The sequence below is a fragment of the Felis catus genome, chromosome B2, assembly GCF_018350175.1.
Source record: "Felis catus isolate Fca126 chromosome B2, F.catus_Fca126_mat1.0, whole genome shotgun sequence".
In the NCBI taxonomy this organism is placed as follows: Eukaryota; Metazoa; Chordata; class Mammalia; order Carnivora; family Felidae; genus Felis; species Felis catus.
This window is the reverse complement of record NC_058372.1, coordinates 73,619,229-73,635,738: the sequence shown is the minus strand read 5'-3', so window position 1 is coordinate 73,635,738 and position 16,510 is coordinate 73,619,229. Positions and strand designations below refer to the sequence as shown.

At 35.0% G+C, this 16,510-nt stretch overlaps 1 protein-coding gene and 1 long non-coding RNA gene across 5 annotated transcripts in view; one reads left to right on the top strand and one right to left on the bottom strand.

Moving 5' to 3' along the window:
* Positions 1 to 7,691, top strand: part of IBTK (inhibitor of Bruton tyrosine kinase) — a 91,359-nt gene extending 83,668 nt beyond the window's left edge. For all 4 annotated transcript variants that reach the window (XM_011282490.4, XM_011282487.4, XM_011282488.4 and 1 more), the window contains exons 27-28: positions 5,509 to 5,641; positions 6,435 to 7,691. In XM_011282490.4, coding sequence (XP_011280792.3) covers positions 5,509 to 5,641; positions 6,435 to 6,566 — 265 coding nt within the window. In that variant the 3' untranslated portion in view covers positions 6,567 to 7,691. The remainder of the gene's footprint in view (positions 1 to 5,508; positions 5,642 to 6,434) is intronic.
* LOC111560492 overlaps positions 1 to 15,929 on the bottom strand; it is a 35,635-nt gene extending 19,706 nt beyond the window's left edge. Inside the window, exon 1 of the long non-coding RNA XR_006597967.1 lies at positions 15,800 to 15,929. This is a non-coding gene — a long non-coding RNA (uncharacterized LOC111560492). The remainder of the gene's footprint in view (positions 1 to 15,799) is intronic.
* Between the last annotated feature and the right edge of the window lie 581 nt (positions 15,930 to 16,510).

Sequence of the window (16,510 nt, the reverse complement as noted above, 5' to 3'; positions counted from 1 at the left end):
GTTGTTATTAGTGTGATTCATTGTTTAGTGTTTTCATATCCAACTATATATTCAATGAAAGCATAGGAGAGGAGAGTCATCTCAATGAGAGAAGTTTGATCGCTGCTCCTTACTGAATTACCAACGCTTATTTTCTAGCATGTAGTAGGTGCTCAGTGAGAATAAGATGAATAAATGAGGCAAAATTGTAGCTGTTTCAAGTAACATTTGTTTCTAATAGGTGAGTTATGTGCCTTAGGTGTATAAATTGTAAAATATGAACATTAAGTTCATTTTTGTAATAATTTTACATTTTGAAAATGCTGTAGATTGAAATTTTATTTTCTTTGGATAAGTCTTTATTTGTCATAGAACTCAAAATATGGAGGATCTGTGGTTTCATAGTTGATCACTAGAGTGTGCTATAACATCAAGGCTCTTAATTGTGAAAAATGGCATCTGCTGTTACACTGGTTTGGAAATTGTAAAGGAGTGTATAATAGTGTCATGCCATCCATAGCTTGACTGTTTGGTAAGTGGAAGTTAATGTTTTAAATAGCTATAAGTTATCACTGAGCACTGTGTTTTATCTGGTCACTAACAAGTAAAATAGCTTGACTTTCATTTTTTAATTTCATCACAGAAAATGTGTAACCATAAGTGAGCTTTTTAAAAAGGAAATAATAAAACAGGTGAAGTAAAATATTAATTCACCAAATTATATATGAACAACATTCTGCTAGCCTCTATTATGTGTATATATAAAAGTGTTATATACAGGCCTAGTCCCTTAAATGTATTTGAAATCTACTTGGTAAGTCTATATAGGCACTACATGGAAGTTAAATTAAAGGTCAGGAATGAAATTGGAGTACAGTATAATAATATGAAGTCACAAGGCAATATATGATTTAAGTGATAGATGAGTGGTTCAGAGAAGGGGAAAAAATGGCCATGGGCTGGAGATGTGTTTAGTTCATAAACACTTTCTTATTCAGTGCCAAATATTTGACCATTATATGTATGGCCATATGAATAGTATTAGAAAAATATTGATCTATTTGCATTGCCACAAGCTTTTGAACATAGGATGGGGTTTTTATTTTATTTTTTTAATTTTTTTTTTCAACGTTTATTTATTTTTGGGACAGAGAGAGACAGAGCATGAACGGGGGAGGGGCAGAGAGAGGGAGACACAGAATCGGAAACAGGCTCCAGGCTCTGAGCCATCAGCCCAGAGCCTGACGCGGGGCTCGAACTCAGGGACCGCGAGATCGTGACCTGGCTGAAGTCGGACGCTTAACCGACTGCGCCACCCAGGCGCCCCAGGATGGGGTTTTTAAAAGAAGAGAGGAGAGGGGGTACTGTAAATAGAGGAAACAGTGTTATGGCAAGAAGCAGAAATGCTATGATTCTTTAGGGAATTTTCATGGCAGGGATGATGGAACTCATCTTAGGAAATTCCTCAAATCCTACATCTTGTTTTAATTGTAGAAACTGTGATTTTTTTTTCCCCCGAGGCTAGAGAAATCTAGGAATGGCAATGTTATTTGGGGATTTTAAAATGTAGAAAAGGGGTTTGTGTAATTTATGTTTATTGTTGTGTGTTCTTTCATATTCCTTTCACTTAAACACCCCCTTACGTAATTCTGGGCAGAAACTGATCTCGTGTTTCTTACTGGTTAGGAAAACTAGTTGTGAGATAAAAACTGTTACATCAGCTCTAAACTTATGTAAAAATCTTTATAATTAAGCTAATACAGAATTTTTTTAACTGTATGAATAAGAAGTAATTTATTCTCAAAGTCTAAATTTGGCAAGATTAACGTTCTTTGAACAAAAATCTCTGAAAGAAGATTTTATTTTAGCCAGCCTTTCAATGTTGCTTTTATTTTCAAAAGGCTAAATTTTATAGATTGTCTATTGAGATGTCTGTTTTGCAAATACCTAAAGCTTAATAATGTTGTGTTTATTATCTGGAAACTTGGCATGTTTTGATATTTGTTTAATCAGAGCTCTGTTTAACAGTTTTGCTTCATTCTAAGATGAAATTTTCATGGACTTGCAGTTGTTTGGGTAAATTTATAACTAATGAGATTATCCATTGAAAAACCATTAATGGAAAGACTTCTGGGATTACCATCTTATAAAACAGATTTGAGTTTCAGTCTAACATAGTAGCCCTCTGTGAACCTCTCCTGAACCAGTTTTATCACATGAAATGAGAACAATAATGCCTGTCATACAGGTTTATTATAGGGCTTATATCTGATGATGTATATGAAAGTACTTTATGTATTATAAAATCTGTTATACAGGTGAGTTGTTATACTTAAGCTCTGATTTGCCTAACTTTGATTTAATAAGGCCTGTATAAGATAGTGTAGTCCTGATACTCAATTTGTTTTAGCCAGTATCATAGCATTTTCACAGACAGTTTGTAGCTGTTGCTTCTTACTTAATTGAATAATAATTGATTACACAATATTTTTCCATTTCTTTGCAAGTGTCTAACACTTTTAGCTGATCCCCAGATACCAGAGGGAGTTTTGAGCACCACTTAAGTCATTATCTGTGTTTATTCCATGCTATGCTTCAGTGCCCCTAGAAGGCCTCTAATCTCCAGTCTTGGACTGACTTTATTGACTTTAGGACTGTTTTTTTTTCCTAAGAACCTTTCCAGGAACTTAACCATGGGAACTTGCATTTAGTCTTTAAGGTACCTCTTTATTCCATCAGAATGTAGAATTTTGTCTATTTATTTTGTAGTTTTTATCTCATACTTAAAATCCTTTGGCTTTCTGATTCAGTTCATTATTCCTAATTATATTTTTACAAATGACTGTGTTCCACATGTCCTGCTGGACACTGAGAGACAAACATGAATGAGGCGCAGTGTGTACCTTGAGAGACTAGTCGAGCAGTTAAGGCAGGCATGTAAATAATAATAACACAGTGTGTAAAGTTCTGTAATAGTAGTTGAAGTGCTTTAGGAGTAGAGAGGAGGTGATATTTGAGCCAATCCTTAAAGAATAAGAAGATATTTGTAGTGGAATGTATTCTAAACTAAGGGGAATAATAGAAAAAAGGCATTTGTGATAATGGAAAACATACTGTACTCTGAGTAAAAAAGACCAGCTTTCAGCTGTCCCTGCTACTTACCCAACCTGTGAATAAGGCAATTATGTAATATTCTTTGAGTCTAAGTTTCCTAATCAGTGTAATAGAATAATACATGCTGCTTTCTTTACAGAGTATTACGAAGATTAAATGAGATAATGTGTATGAAAATACTCTCAGTAAATTTATTTGCCCACACTTCAGGTCTGAACATTTTAGCTTTCAGCGCATTTTGTACTCTGGCCCTACTGGTTCATTTTATTAACTTTATATCCCTTTTAATCGCATCCAAACTCTTAAGCCTATCATTCTGTTTATTGAAAAGAACAACTTACCTTTACTTAAGCCACCAGAATCTTTTACTATTCCATGTATCTGTACTACCAAAAACCCTGTGTCAGTGCCACCTTCCTCAGCTTTAATGCAGTTTCCTCAGTGAAGACAGCAGCATATACCCTCATCCATAGTATACCAGTTTCTCCTGTGAATCCATACTACTTAGTACATATTGGTACAGGTATCAATTGTTTTATCTCCTGTTCTTTCATCATTGTTTAGATAGATTTTTAAATCTCTCCTCCAGAATCTTTTGAGGGGAGAGACTGAGTTTTAATCAGTCAGATTTTCAGCACCATAGTGCTACACATACCTAGTAACTGCATAACAAATCAGGATGTCAATATTTTAGGCCCTGTTTGTTCATTCTCTGACTTTCTTTTAAATCTGTCTAGGCCTACATTTGCTCATTCCTGAAAGAGAGCATTGGATAAATCCAGATAATCTCTAGGGTACCTTTCTAGCCGTAAAATTCCACAATTAGGCCAGTCTCTGTAGTACCTTTGTTAAGTTTTTCCCTTACAGGAATACTTCCTACCCCCCTTATCCTGTACCCCATTACTGTCTTTTCCATGAAGCCCTCTCAAGTAACCAAATCTTTAAAAAAAACAAAAATGTTTTTAATGTTTACTTTTTATTTTTTTTTTTTAATTTTTTTTAAACGTTTATTTATTATTGAGAGAGCGTGAACAGGGGAGGGTCAGAGAGAGGGAGACAGAATCCGAAGCAGCTCCAGGCTCTGAGCTGTCAGCACAGAGCCCGACGCGGGGCTCGAACTCACAGATGGCGAGATCATGACCTGATCCGAAATTGGACGCTCAACCGACTGAGCCACCCAGGCACCCCTTAATGTTTATTTTTGAGAGAGAGCACGATGTGGGGAGAGGGGAAGAGAGAGGTGGAGACACAGAATCTAAAGCAGGCTCCAGGCTCTGAGCTGTCAGCACAGAGCCCAACGTGGGGCTCAAACTTACCAACTGTGAGATTATGATCTGAGCCGAAGTCGGACACTTAACCGACTGAGCCACACAGGTGCCCCTAACCAAATCTTTTTTGATTTTTATAGTCCTTGTTAGATACTAAATTATTTTCTGCTGTACTATGTCGTTTTATGTTTTTTTCCTCATTTAGTTTGTGAGTTCTTATAGGATAGAAATATAAGCTATCTCCATATTCTAATTCCTGGCTTATCAAAGTATTATAATAGTTGCTCACAGAATTTGGCTGCTAATTATCTTGTTTATATGTATTTTGAAACAGTGCTAATTTTTCACTTTTATTCATAAACTATTAATGTGGAACTTTATTTACAACGTTTTCTGTATTTCCTAATGTATGTTTGATAATAGTAAATGCTTATATGAATATTATTATAAAAATAGACCATTTCTTCCAAGATCATCCTCTGTGGTATTTTATACACATGATTTTATGAGTATAGTTTTTTTGTGTTTTGTTTTTTACTTATAATTTTAAAGGGAAATCTGACCTGACTCAGGGATTCGTAATTCTTCCTCTTTATTTCTATTAATAGTTTTGCTAATATTACTAGAGGTCTTATCTCCAGTTTTGGCATTTGTTTTGCAGATGTTCCACTCATGGTACTCCAGGACTAGAAGGCAACCATATTTCAGATTTACCATTTCTGGATAGTCCCAAGGCTAACTGATTAGTTTTGGAGCCTTTAAAGCTACGCTGTTGCTTAGCACTGAAAGATAATATTAAGACATTGGGAATAGTATGATATTGAATAGAATGTATTATCTAACTACTGTCTGCTCCACAGTTTAGTTACCTTTCTGTTTAGTTATATTGTTTCTGCTCCATCTCACCTATTGGTGTTTTCTAAAGTTATCTCTACAGCACTGATCTCTACAGCACTGATCCAAATAAAGTATTAGCTCTCCTTTCTTCTATTTCTCACCTTACCATTCTATAAAGAGAATGCAAAAGCTTCCAAGTCCCCTTAAATTGTAGGTCATTGGGAAAAAATGTGGAAGAGTATTTGAGAGGAGATTTTATATGCCAAAATTTGGGAAGATGAATGAAAACTCATTGTTACTATTCTTTCAGTCCCTGGCTGTCTTCTTCATTGACTGCTCCTTCCATGGTAGCCCCCGTCACTTTTGCATCTATTGTAGAAGAAGAACTACAGCAGGAAGCAGCTCTTATCAGAAGTCGAGAAAAACCCTTGGCTTTGATTCAGGTAAATAAGTTGCCTATAATGGACTTAATTTAGGGAAGAACTACATTACATATCATCCACATGTCTTAAAATTATGTTTGTTTTCATTGCAAAGGGGCATATATTTATTACATTAAAATGTAAACATAAAATTAAACTGAAGCACTCAATAAGTATCAGTTGAAGTATTCAGGATAATTAATTTAGAACCAATTATCATAAGCTCATTTTTTTTTTTAGCACTGGTGATACTTTAGACCATTTTAGTTTTTAAAAGTGATCGATAACGAACTTAGCAATATCTACTTCTACACCCAGCTTCTGTGTCAGTAAGTGTTCTTAGGTTGTAAGCCACAGATATCAACTTTGGCAAACTTAAGGGAAAGGGAAACTATTAGAGGGTTATTAGAATTCCTCAGACTTAGTTGAAAGACTTGAAAACCAGGCTTAGAAACAGGTAAGACCCACAGTTGCCCCAGAGAGCTTAGAAGCAAGAATTAGAAGACTTGTACAGTATCTCACTGAAGTTACTGGAATGAATGGATTCCAACAACTATTTTCAGGTGTTGTTTGTTTGTTTGTTTGTTTGTTTCCTTTCTGCTCAAGATTAAAATTCAAGGCTGGGTAGGTATCTGATTATTCTAATTTAGGCCTTAATCCTTCTTGCCAAGGGGATAGCAGGATACCTAGTTTTGCTGCATTGTATTCACAAAAAGTGGTACTTCCACAAAAGGAAATTGGGAAGCTAATATAATCCTTCTAAAATAGTAAAGCAAGTCTTGTTGTTGTTTTTTTTTTTCCACCCTTCTTTCAGATCGAGGAGCATGCGATACAAGATTTGTTGGTTTTCTATGAGGCATTTGGAAACCCTGATGAGTTTGTCATTATTGAAAGGACACCACAGGGACCATTAGCAGTACCTATGTGGAATAAGCATGGATGCTAATTTGCTGTGGAGTTGAAATGCATTTTTTCAGAAATCATGATTGTTGTAAAGAAAAGCTGTGGAAAAGAGTTCTTACAATTTGGTAACATCATTCTAGATAGAATAAGAAAGGATATAATTACTGAAGTTTAGGTATTTAATGTTTGAATGATTAAAAACAAATGCCACAGAATTGTGATTTTAGTAACTTTATGTAAAAATGTGTGAGAGGAAAAACTTACTGGTTAAGATTAAGTAGAATTATTTCTTCTGAACAATCTTAAAAAATACGAGTGATTGAAGTGTAAAATTTAAGAGTGAGGCATTAAAAATAAATTTCCATGAGAATTTGAGATAAATAAGTAGATTTTGCCAAATGTCTGTTGTCACTCTTCTTTTTTTATGTGATATTGATGAGCTTAAAGTAGGAGCATCAGCCATTATTTCTGATCCATTAATGGCCAAAATTTGTATTCGCTACAGTAGTTGTTTCCATTCTTGGGTCTTTTTTGATCAGGCTATCATGTTCTAGGTCTATTTAAAGCTTAGACTGCTCGAATGCCATAGTTGTTTCAATTTGTACAGCACATTCTGCATTAAACTACATAGTCCAGTGAGAAAAGAATATGATTACTATTCTGAAATGTAGTCCAAGATAATGATTCCTTTATAAAATTTGGAGCCATTGTGGGTTGTTTTTTGGTGGGGAGGGGAAACCTTATAAAAGCCTGATTGTGAGAGAATCAGTTTCTCAAAATGTTAAAATTTTCCAAAATAAATGCTTAATTATACATATAAGAATTGAATAGTTTTAAAGACCCTTTACAATATTATATAATCCAGAAGTTCTCTGAGCCTGAGTTATATGAATAGACATAAACATTGTTTTCTTTACAGTATGCTATTTGTTTTTGAGTGGTTAAAATTTTTAAAAACAAATGTTAAATGTGTGCTCTAGTAAACTAGACAGATTGGGAAGGTTAATCTTCTAGTTTCTGAAACATAATCGTAGGGGGACATAGAGGCAAGTCACTGCTGTAATTCAGTTGATGGAAATATGGCTGAAATTAACTTAATACTTGAGATTTAGCTCTACCGAAAACAGTAAATTTGTAAGCAAATGTGCAATAAAAAATAATCGATCTATTTTACTGCTAATGTGTCTTTGATATACTATATTGACATCTACCATAGGAGGAATTATTAATTATTCCACCTGATATACAATAGATGTAATAAGTTGATGTTGTATATTCACTCCTTGATTGCTTAAAATAAGGCGGTTTTCCTAAGATGCATCTGTGAACAATTTTATGTTTGACTACATTGAAAAAAATGGATTTTATATTGAAGCTGCAGTAAAGAGGCCTTCTGAAGTAATGGATTTATTTCATTCGAAGCTCTTTATTGGCATCTTTAACATTTAAAGATGCTATAAAGGGATGGTTTTCATGGTGTACTCCACGTTGCCTATAGGAAGCACCATAAAGGATCTTTGTTGGATGGGATGTGAAGGAAGGACAAAGGCTGACTGAGTCTGTGGAGCTTCAGACCTTTACGAACCTCCATCAGAGCACTGGACTGTATGGCCCATTTGGTATTATAAGGTATTATATGAAATTTCATTGGGAAAAAGAGTTCTTTTGCTAATAAAATGAAAGAGAAGCACTACTATGCACTATAACTCTGTAAACAATTCCGTGAAAATAGTAACCTAATACTTTACCACCAAAAAGCCCAGGAAAGTGAAAGGCTTTTTTTTTTCCCCTAAAATAATATTCTGCCTATAATAATTCATCTTTAATCCCTTGACTTTAAGACCTAATAGTGAAGAAAATCTAGAAATTGACAATTTAAAGGATCAGGGGATGGAGAGGTTTTTAAGGTGGACCAAAACAATCCTAGAACTCTTTAGCCTGGAAAGGTGATGGTTACGTGGAGGTGGGGGTATAAAATAAGAATATCCTGAAAACTTGCAGAGTTGACAACTCTACCAGTCAAGTAAAGTCAAATATTTTGACAAAATACTAGGATTTGGGACCTCTCAAAGTTCAGAAGAGATGGCTTTTAAAACAAATTTAAGACTTTCCTACTATATAGAAATGACAGAGACAGTTGAGAAATATTGCTAGTTAATATCTAAGTTGGTTCTGTAACTCTTTTGGAGGTTGGGGTATATGTGTTTGCTCATAAGGGTGTTAATAGCTGTTTCATAAAATTTTAGATCTGAAGAAGCCTAATAGACTAACCCTGCAGATTCTATTTGATAAACTGAAGAAAATGAATTCCAGAGAAAGTGACTAATGAGAATGTCTTCTTTCAGTCCGATTCCCCTACAGCTGTGCCTCTTAGAAATTGCTAATTGTCTGTAACAATTTAACCAAGACTGAGAAAATATAAAAAAGCACTTAGTAAAGATAAATGTAATCCAGAAAGAAGCTTTCCAGAATTGTCAATTTAAGAGGTTTTCAGAACAAACTACAACAACCTTCTACCAAGGAATTGGGACAAGTGATCCAAGATTTATGGTAATGCTTATGTGTATCTTTTTTGCCTGAAGTGATGATGCTCAGTTATGTAAGATACCAGAACAAGCTGGTTTTTCCTATCCACATGACCATCAAACTAGATCTTTAAGACCTTATGTATTGTATTTTCTTACATGTCATCTCTCTACTTGGCTGGCATTTCATTTGTGTCAAAACTGAATTCTTGACACCCCCAAACTTCCTGATCTTTTCTATTTCCTTATCTCTCAATTTGTCATTCTTCTAAGTCATTTGGGCTGAACTCTTGGATTCTACTTTTTCTATTTCCCCATTTGACCCCTACATTTATCAGTTGTCCAATTCCTATTGATTCTGTCTCTGCAATATCTTTTATTTAATCTTTTCCATTTCATTCTTACTACTACTGCGTTTTATGTCCTTTTTTCTTTACAAAAATTCTCAAACCTTTTGGTCTCAGGACCAAAGGTTTATACTGATAAAAATTATTGAGAATTCCAAAGAGCTTTTGTTTATGTGTTACATCTATTTGTATTTAATGCATTCAAAGTCAAAACTGTAAAAATTCAATTCCTTTAAAAACCAGAAACCATCATATGTAACCATAAATAACATTTTTAATGAGAATATTTTTATAAAACAAAATTAGTAAGGAGATTGGAATCATTTTCTGTTTTTACATATAAAAATATATGACTCAGTATTTCAGGTTTAGGTCTTTGTTGCCTGGTTTGATCTGCTTCTGCATTCGATCTGTTGTAATGTCACTTGTCATATAGCATCTGGAAACTTGAGAGATCGAGACAGAAAAAGGCAAATGACATGTTATGAAAATCGTTTTGATCTAACTCCTCCTGAAAGGTTAAGAATGTGGTTAAGAACCACTGCTTTAGTCTTTAGCTGCTACCCCTTTCTCCATCTGCCTTGTCCAACCCAGTACACTTATTAATTCCCAAACTAATAGCCCCAGAGCATAGGTCTTGTTTCTGCTTTGAAAACTTAAGTCACTCCCTTTACACTTCAAGTAAATGCATATTTCCTCGGTTTGGCCTTCCAGTGATGTTTTTTTTTCCCCAATCTCTACATGTGGTGGTAGAGCCAAACTTGACCTGATATTTCTCCCAAATAGATTTTGCTTTGTTCATGCAGATCTCTGCCTAAATTTTTCTTTCTCTTCACCTGTTGAAATTCTCTTTATCCATGATTAACACAACCCAGATTCTGCTTCTTTATAAACTTTTTCCTGGTTTTTTGTCCTCCCCATACTCCACCAAAAGAAAAACAAAAGATAGTGTATACATGGATTAATTGTGTTCCCATTTCCTTTTAACACTTTATACTTTTTAGGGTATTTGCCATATTTTGCCATTATTTTTGTCTTTCTATTAGTCTTTATCTTTCACTAAACTACTTATACTTTGAAGGCACAGACTGGGCATTCTTTCCTTTCTTGTGTGTATTTTATTTAAAATCTTGAACCATAACACAGATAAGTGCACAACACAAAAATATTCAGCTCAGTGATTTACCAGTAGTCAAGAAATGCACCATTAACAGCACCTCAAAAGAGGCATTGGATTTGGTTTACTAATACTTGATTGAGGTTTTTTGCTTCTATAATTCATGAGGGATATTGGTCTGTGGTTTTCATTTCTTTTGTTATCTTATTCTGGCTTTAGAATCCATGTAATAATGACCTCATAAAATGAGAAGTATTCCTTCCTCTGTTTTCTGGAACTGTTTATAAATGATTGGTATTTCTTACTTAAATCTTTGCTAGAATTAACAAGTGAAGTTAACTGGACATAGGCTTTTCTTTGTGGGAAGATCTTTAATTATTAATTGAGTTTTCTATTTCTCTACGTGTTACAGGCCTACTGAGATTTTTATTTAAATCTTGAGTAGGTTTCAATAATTTATGTCTCTAGGACTTTATCTAAATCTAGTTTGTTGGCACAAAGTTCTTCACAGTATTTTAATCCTTTTAATTTCTGTAAGGTTGCTGGTGAGGTCTCCATTTTCATTCTCAATTTTAGTAGTCTTTGTTTTCTTTTTTTCCTTGATCATACTAATTTTGTCAATCTATTCAAAGAATCAACTTTGGGATTCATTGATCTTTTCCTGTGGTTTTTTCCATTGGTTTTAATCTTGGTCTTCATTTTTTCACTTTTTCTGCTTGCTTTAGCTTTAATTCACTGCTATTTTTCTAGATGTTTAAGCCTAGCTTATTGATTTAATATCTTTTTTCCAAATATAGGCATTTAGAGCTATAAATTTACCATTTAGCACTGTTTAACCTACATTCCACAGATTTTTATATGTTGTATTTTCATTTTCATTCAGTTCAAAGTATTTTCTAATTTCCTTTTGATTTTTTTGAACCATGGATTATTTAAAAGTATATTAATTTCAAAATATTTGAGAATTTCTCTATCCTTTAGTTTTGTTAAATTTGGAGAACCTATTTTGTATTGTTTCAAACCTTTTAAATTTGTTGAAATGTATTTTATCATCTAACACATGTAGAATCTTGGAGATTATTCCATATGTTAATGAGAAGAATATGACTGAATTGATACCAACATCTTATGAAATGGCAGTTTACAGAACTTTGTTTTCTATGTTGAAGAATGAAATTGTTACCTAAATAAAGGACAAGAATAGGTGAAGATCAAAAGGTCTGGACCGTGCTGGATATTATCTATTTGCACCTCAGATCCATTCTCTCTACTATTCTGTCTTACGAGGTTGAAGTCTAGAACTTTATCAACCAGCTCATTTTCCTTCTGGATTTTGATAACTTTAGGCAGTTTGGAGCACCAATATAATATTGGCATATTGACAAGAGGAAAGAGCATGAACCTTTATTTTTTTTTCCTGTCTCCACCTCCATGGTGTTGCTATGGGTTACGCTCCTCACCAGAATGTCATAGCTGCCATGAGGCAGCTTGCTCCAATGGGGCAGTCTCTCTCCAAATTCTGGGAGGTGTTTCCTGTTACTGATTCAGATTTAGGAACGCCAAAGGACCATCTCTGATTGATTATAGCTCACGTTACTACAGCGTGCATTGTAGTTTTTCTACATCCTGCCCATACTTGTATAGTTTATTAATAATTTGCCCAAGTTGAGGGGCGCCTGGGTGGCACAGTCGGTTAAGCGTCTGACTTCAGCCAGGTCACGATCTCGCGGTCCGTGAGTTCGAGCCCCGTGTCGGGCTCTGGGCTGATGGCTCAGAGCCTGGGGCCTGTTTCCGATTCTGTGTCTCCCTCTCTCTCTGCCCCTCCCCTGTTCACGCTCTGTCTCTCTCTGTCCCAAAAATAAATGTTGAAAAAAAAAATTTAATAATTTGCCCAAGTTGAGAATGCTACCTGTTCCCTGTTGGGACTCTTAATTCAGAGATGATTCAGTAATGAAAAGCATGTAGAGGTTTTGGTGCAAGGATATATTATCTAGAAATTTGGCAGTGAATAAGTAAATGCATGAGAAAAATGGTAGATGGCGCACTTGTTTTGTGTTTTTAAAAACAGAGCTCTACTCATCAAGAAGGCAAAAGGAAGAAGTCAGTGCATACAGAGATTGGAGATGCTGGGGGTAGAGGAAATAATTGGAGATGAAGAGGGAATTGAGTACAAAGTAAAATTTATTGGAGAGAAGTGTTATTTATTTTTCTCTTAAACTGAGGGGGAAATTTTAGTATAATCATAGGGCAGTGGTTCTCAGTTTGATCTCCAGATCGGCAGTATCAAAACTACTGGGAACTTGCAAGAAATGCAAATTATTGAGCTCTACTCCAGTTCTACTGAATCTGAAACTTGGAGTGGAACCCTGCAATCTGTGTTTTAACAGGCTTTCCAGGGGATGCTGATGCATGCTAAAGTTTAAAAAAACCCCACAGTATAGGGGCCATTTTGAGGTGAAAGAAAAGGGAAGATATGCTTGGCTTGATAATCTATAGAGTTATTTTTCGTAGTACAAAGAAGGCTGGTAACTGGAAGAGAGTGGCAAACATACTTGCTATAGAAACTTAAAAGCTTAAATTTTGTTTATCACCAAATGGAGGGCTTTTTACTAATTGATAGCAAGAGGGGAATATGTGTAAATTGCTTACAATTCCCTTTTAATTTCAAATATTTAGTATACTTTAAAAAAATTTTGAATTTTCTTAAGTGCCCTAAAATCCACTCACTAGTCCTAATTATAACTTGCCATAAAGAAAATAAAAGTTTTTCCAAAGATCATCCAGACAGGAAATCAAAGAAATAATGGCCTTAAATGGCATGTTAAACCAATGGACTTAACAGTTAATATACTAAACATTCCAGGGGTGGCTTAGTTGGTTAAGCACCCAACTTCGGCTCAGGTCATGATCTCACAGTTCATGGGTTCAAGCCCCGTGTCGGGTTCTGTGCTGACAGCTCAGAGCCTGAAGCCTGCTTCAGATTCTCTCATTCTCTCTCTCTCTCTCCTCCTCAGCCCCTCCCCTGCTCATGCAGTCTGTCTCTCAAAAATGAATAACCGTTAAAAAAATAAGATATACTGAGCATTCCATCCAGAAACAACAGAATATACATTTTTCTCAAGTGTACATGGAAAATTTTCCAGGATAGATCATGTTAGGCCACTAAGCAAGTCTTAATAAATTTAAGAAGATTGAAATCATATCAAGCATCGTTTCTGACCAAAATGGTATAAACTAGAAGTCAATCACAGAAAGAAAGCTAGAAAATTCAGAAATATGTGGAGATTAAACAATATGCTACTGAACAACCAGTGGGTCAAAAAAGTCAATTACCTTGGGGAAAATGATAATAATACAACATAATAAAACTTAGAGGATGCAGCGAAGGCAGTTCTCAGATTAAAGTTCATAGCAATAAATGCCTATATCAAGAAACAAGGGAAAAATTCCAAACAACCTAACTTTACCCCTCAACACCTAGAGAAAGAACAAATGAAGTCCAAAATTAGTAGTAGCAAAGAAAGATCGGAATGGAAATAAATGAAATAGAAACTAAAAAGACCATTGAAAATATCAATGAGAGTAAGCTGATTTTTGAAAAGATAAATATGACAAACCTTTATCAAGACTTCGCAAGGGAAAAAGCACACAAAATTACAGGAGACATTATAACTAATACCACAAAAATACAAAGGATCACCTAAGTTACACATACCAACAATTTGGAAAGCCTGTAAGACATGGATAAATACCTAGAAACATGTAAGACTGAATCATAAATAGATAATCTGAACAAACTGATTATTCAGGAGATTGAATTGGCAATCAAAAACCTCCCAACAGGGGAGCCTGGGTGTCTCAGTTGGGTAAGCGTCCGACTTCAGCTCAGGTTATGATCTCGAGGTTGGTGAGTTCCAGCCCACGCTGGGCTCTGTGCTGACAGTTCAGAGCCTGGAGCCTGCTTCAGATATTGTGTCTCCCTCTCTCTGTGGCCCTCCCCTGCTCACACTCTGTCTTTTTCAAAAATTAAAAAAAAACAAAAAACCTCCCAACAAACAAAACTCCAGGACCAGACAGCTTTACTGGTGAATTCTACCAAACATTTAAGGGAGAATTAATAGTAGTCCTTATCAAACTCTTCTGAAAAATAAGAGGGACCACTTCCAAACTCATTTTACAAGGTCAGCATCACCCTAATACCAAAACCAGCAAGGATACCACACACAAACTAAAATTACAGGCCTATATCCCCAGTGAACATTGATACAAAACCTTCAACAAAATACTAGCAAGTCATATTTGACAATACATTAAAAGGATCATGTGCCATGATCATGTGGGACTTATTACAGGGATGGTTCAATATCTGTAAAACAATGTGATATATCACATTAACAAAATGAAAAATAAAAATCTTTTATAGAATTTTTATAGTAGCCAAAATATGGAAATAGCCCGTGTCCATTGATGGATGAATGACTAAAAAATTGTGGTTCACACACACATACTGTGTGTAGAAAAAAAGTTTGCAATGATACATGGTGATGGATATTAACTAGACCTACTGCAGTGATAATTTTGCAATATATGCAAATAATGAATTATTATGTTGTACACCTGAAACTAACATAAGTCAATTATACCTCAATGAGAAAATTTTTCCTAGTTACATTCTCTGTTAGAAAATAAAAGTTAAATGGTATATACTGAAACTGGGGAAAAATTACAAGGCCAAACTCATTTTCAGATATCCAAGACAGATCATTTCCTAAGTAATCAGGTATTTTGTGCTATAAGCTCTCCCTTTATGTGTCTTTTATACACTAATTATGTGCATATGAACTGAATACATTTTTTTTTTTTTAAGAGAGAATCTTAAGCAGGCTCCACACCCAGTGCAGAGCGCCACATGGGACTCAATCTCACCACCATGAGATCATGACCTGAGCCGAAAGAGTCAGATGCTTAACAGACTGAGCCACCCTGGTGCCCCAGAACTGGATACATTTTTAAGTTGTGAACATGAGTTTATATAATACAAGTATTTTTCAAAATATTTACAAACTTCTTTAGATATGGAGCTTGGTTTAGGATGCATTTGGAGCTCCTAAATAAAATCCTATAAATACACTCCTTTAAAAATAGACGGCATTTGAAATAGATGGCAAATATATATTAGTATTCTTTTAAAGTTAGGCTAAAATATTAAGGGAACCTGCAATCCTTTCATGTGCATATGAAATGATAAAAGAAAGATTTGGAAGCGGTGTAACTTGTTTTTACTTACACTTTCAAGGCACAATTTAGTGTGCAGTAGGACTTCCAGTTTTAAGATGACAGAGAAAAGACATCTTCAGCCTCCTCTTGAAAATCACCTCTGAATAACAAGAAAAAGAAGCAAATACAAGCTTCACCTTTGATCAAACCAGGGGTTATCCTTAAGACTGAATCTCAGTATAAGATGACAAAATGTGTATGAATCCCATCAAACTTAAAGCAGAATGGCCTCCACTTATTACTTGACTGGAACTACAGAAAAGCTCTAGTTCTTGCAGATTTTCCTCTTTGCATGGTTCCGGTTTGACCTCTTTTGGGTCCAACACACGTATCCTGAGTTTTTTAGAATTTTCTCATTTCTCAGAGTAGATTTGGTTATCTATACTGAGGAGTTTCAGGAACCATGGATTAACTGACAACTTCAGCTTTTAGCAGACTTCAGCACAGTGCTTTGTTATTGTGGCCCAAGCCAATTCAGTATCATCAGGCTTACCTCATAATAGTACCTCATCAGCTCATCAGTCCTACTAGTCACCCCTATGTTGCAGTCCACAAAGCATGGTCTCACTTCCTGATTTTGTGTGTGGGTACCTTTCCTAGTTAGCCCAGAACATTTTGTATACATAAGTTCTGGAGACCTACTTTACTGCATACCACCTATAGCAAACAGTAGTGATCTTATACTTAAAATTTGCCAAGACATTAGATCTTCTGTTACTGT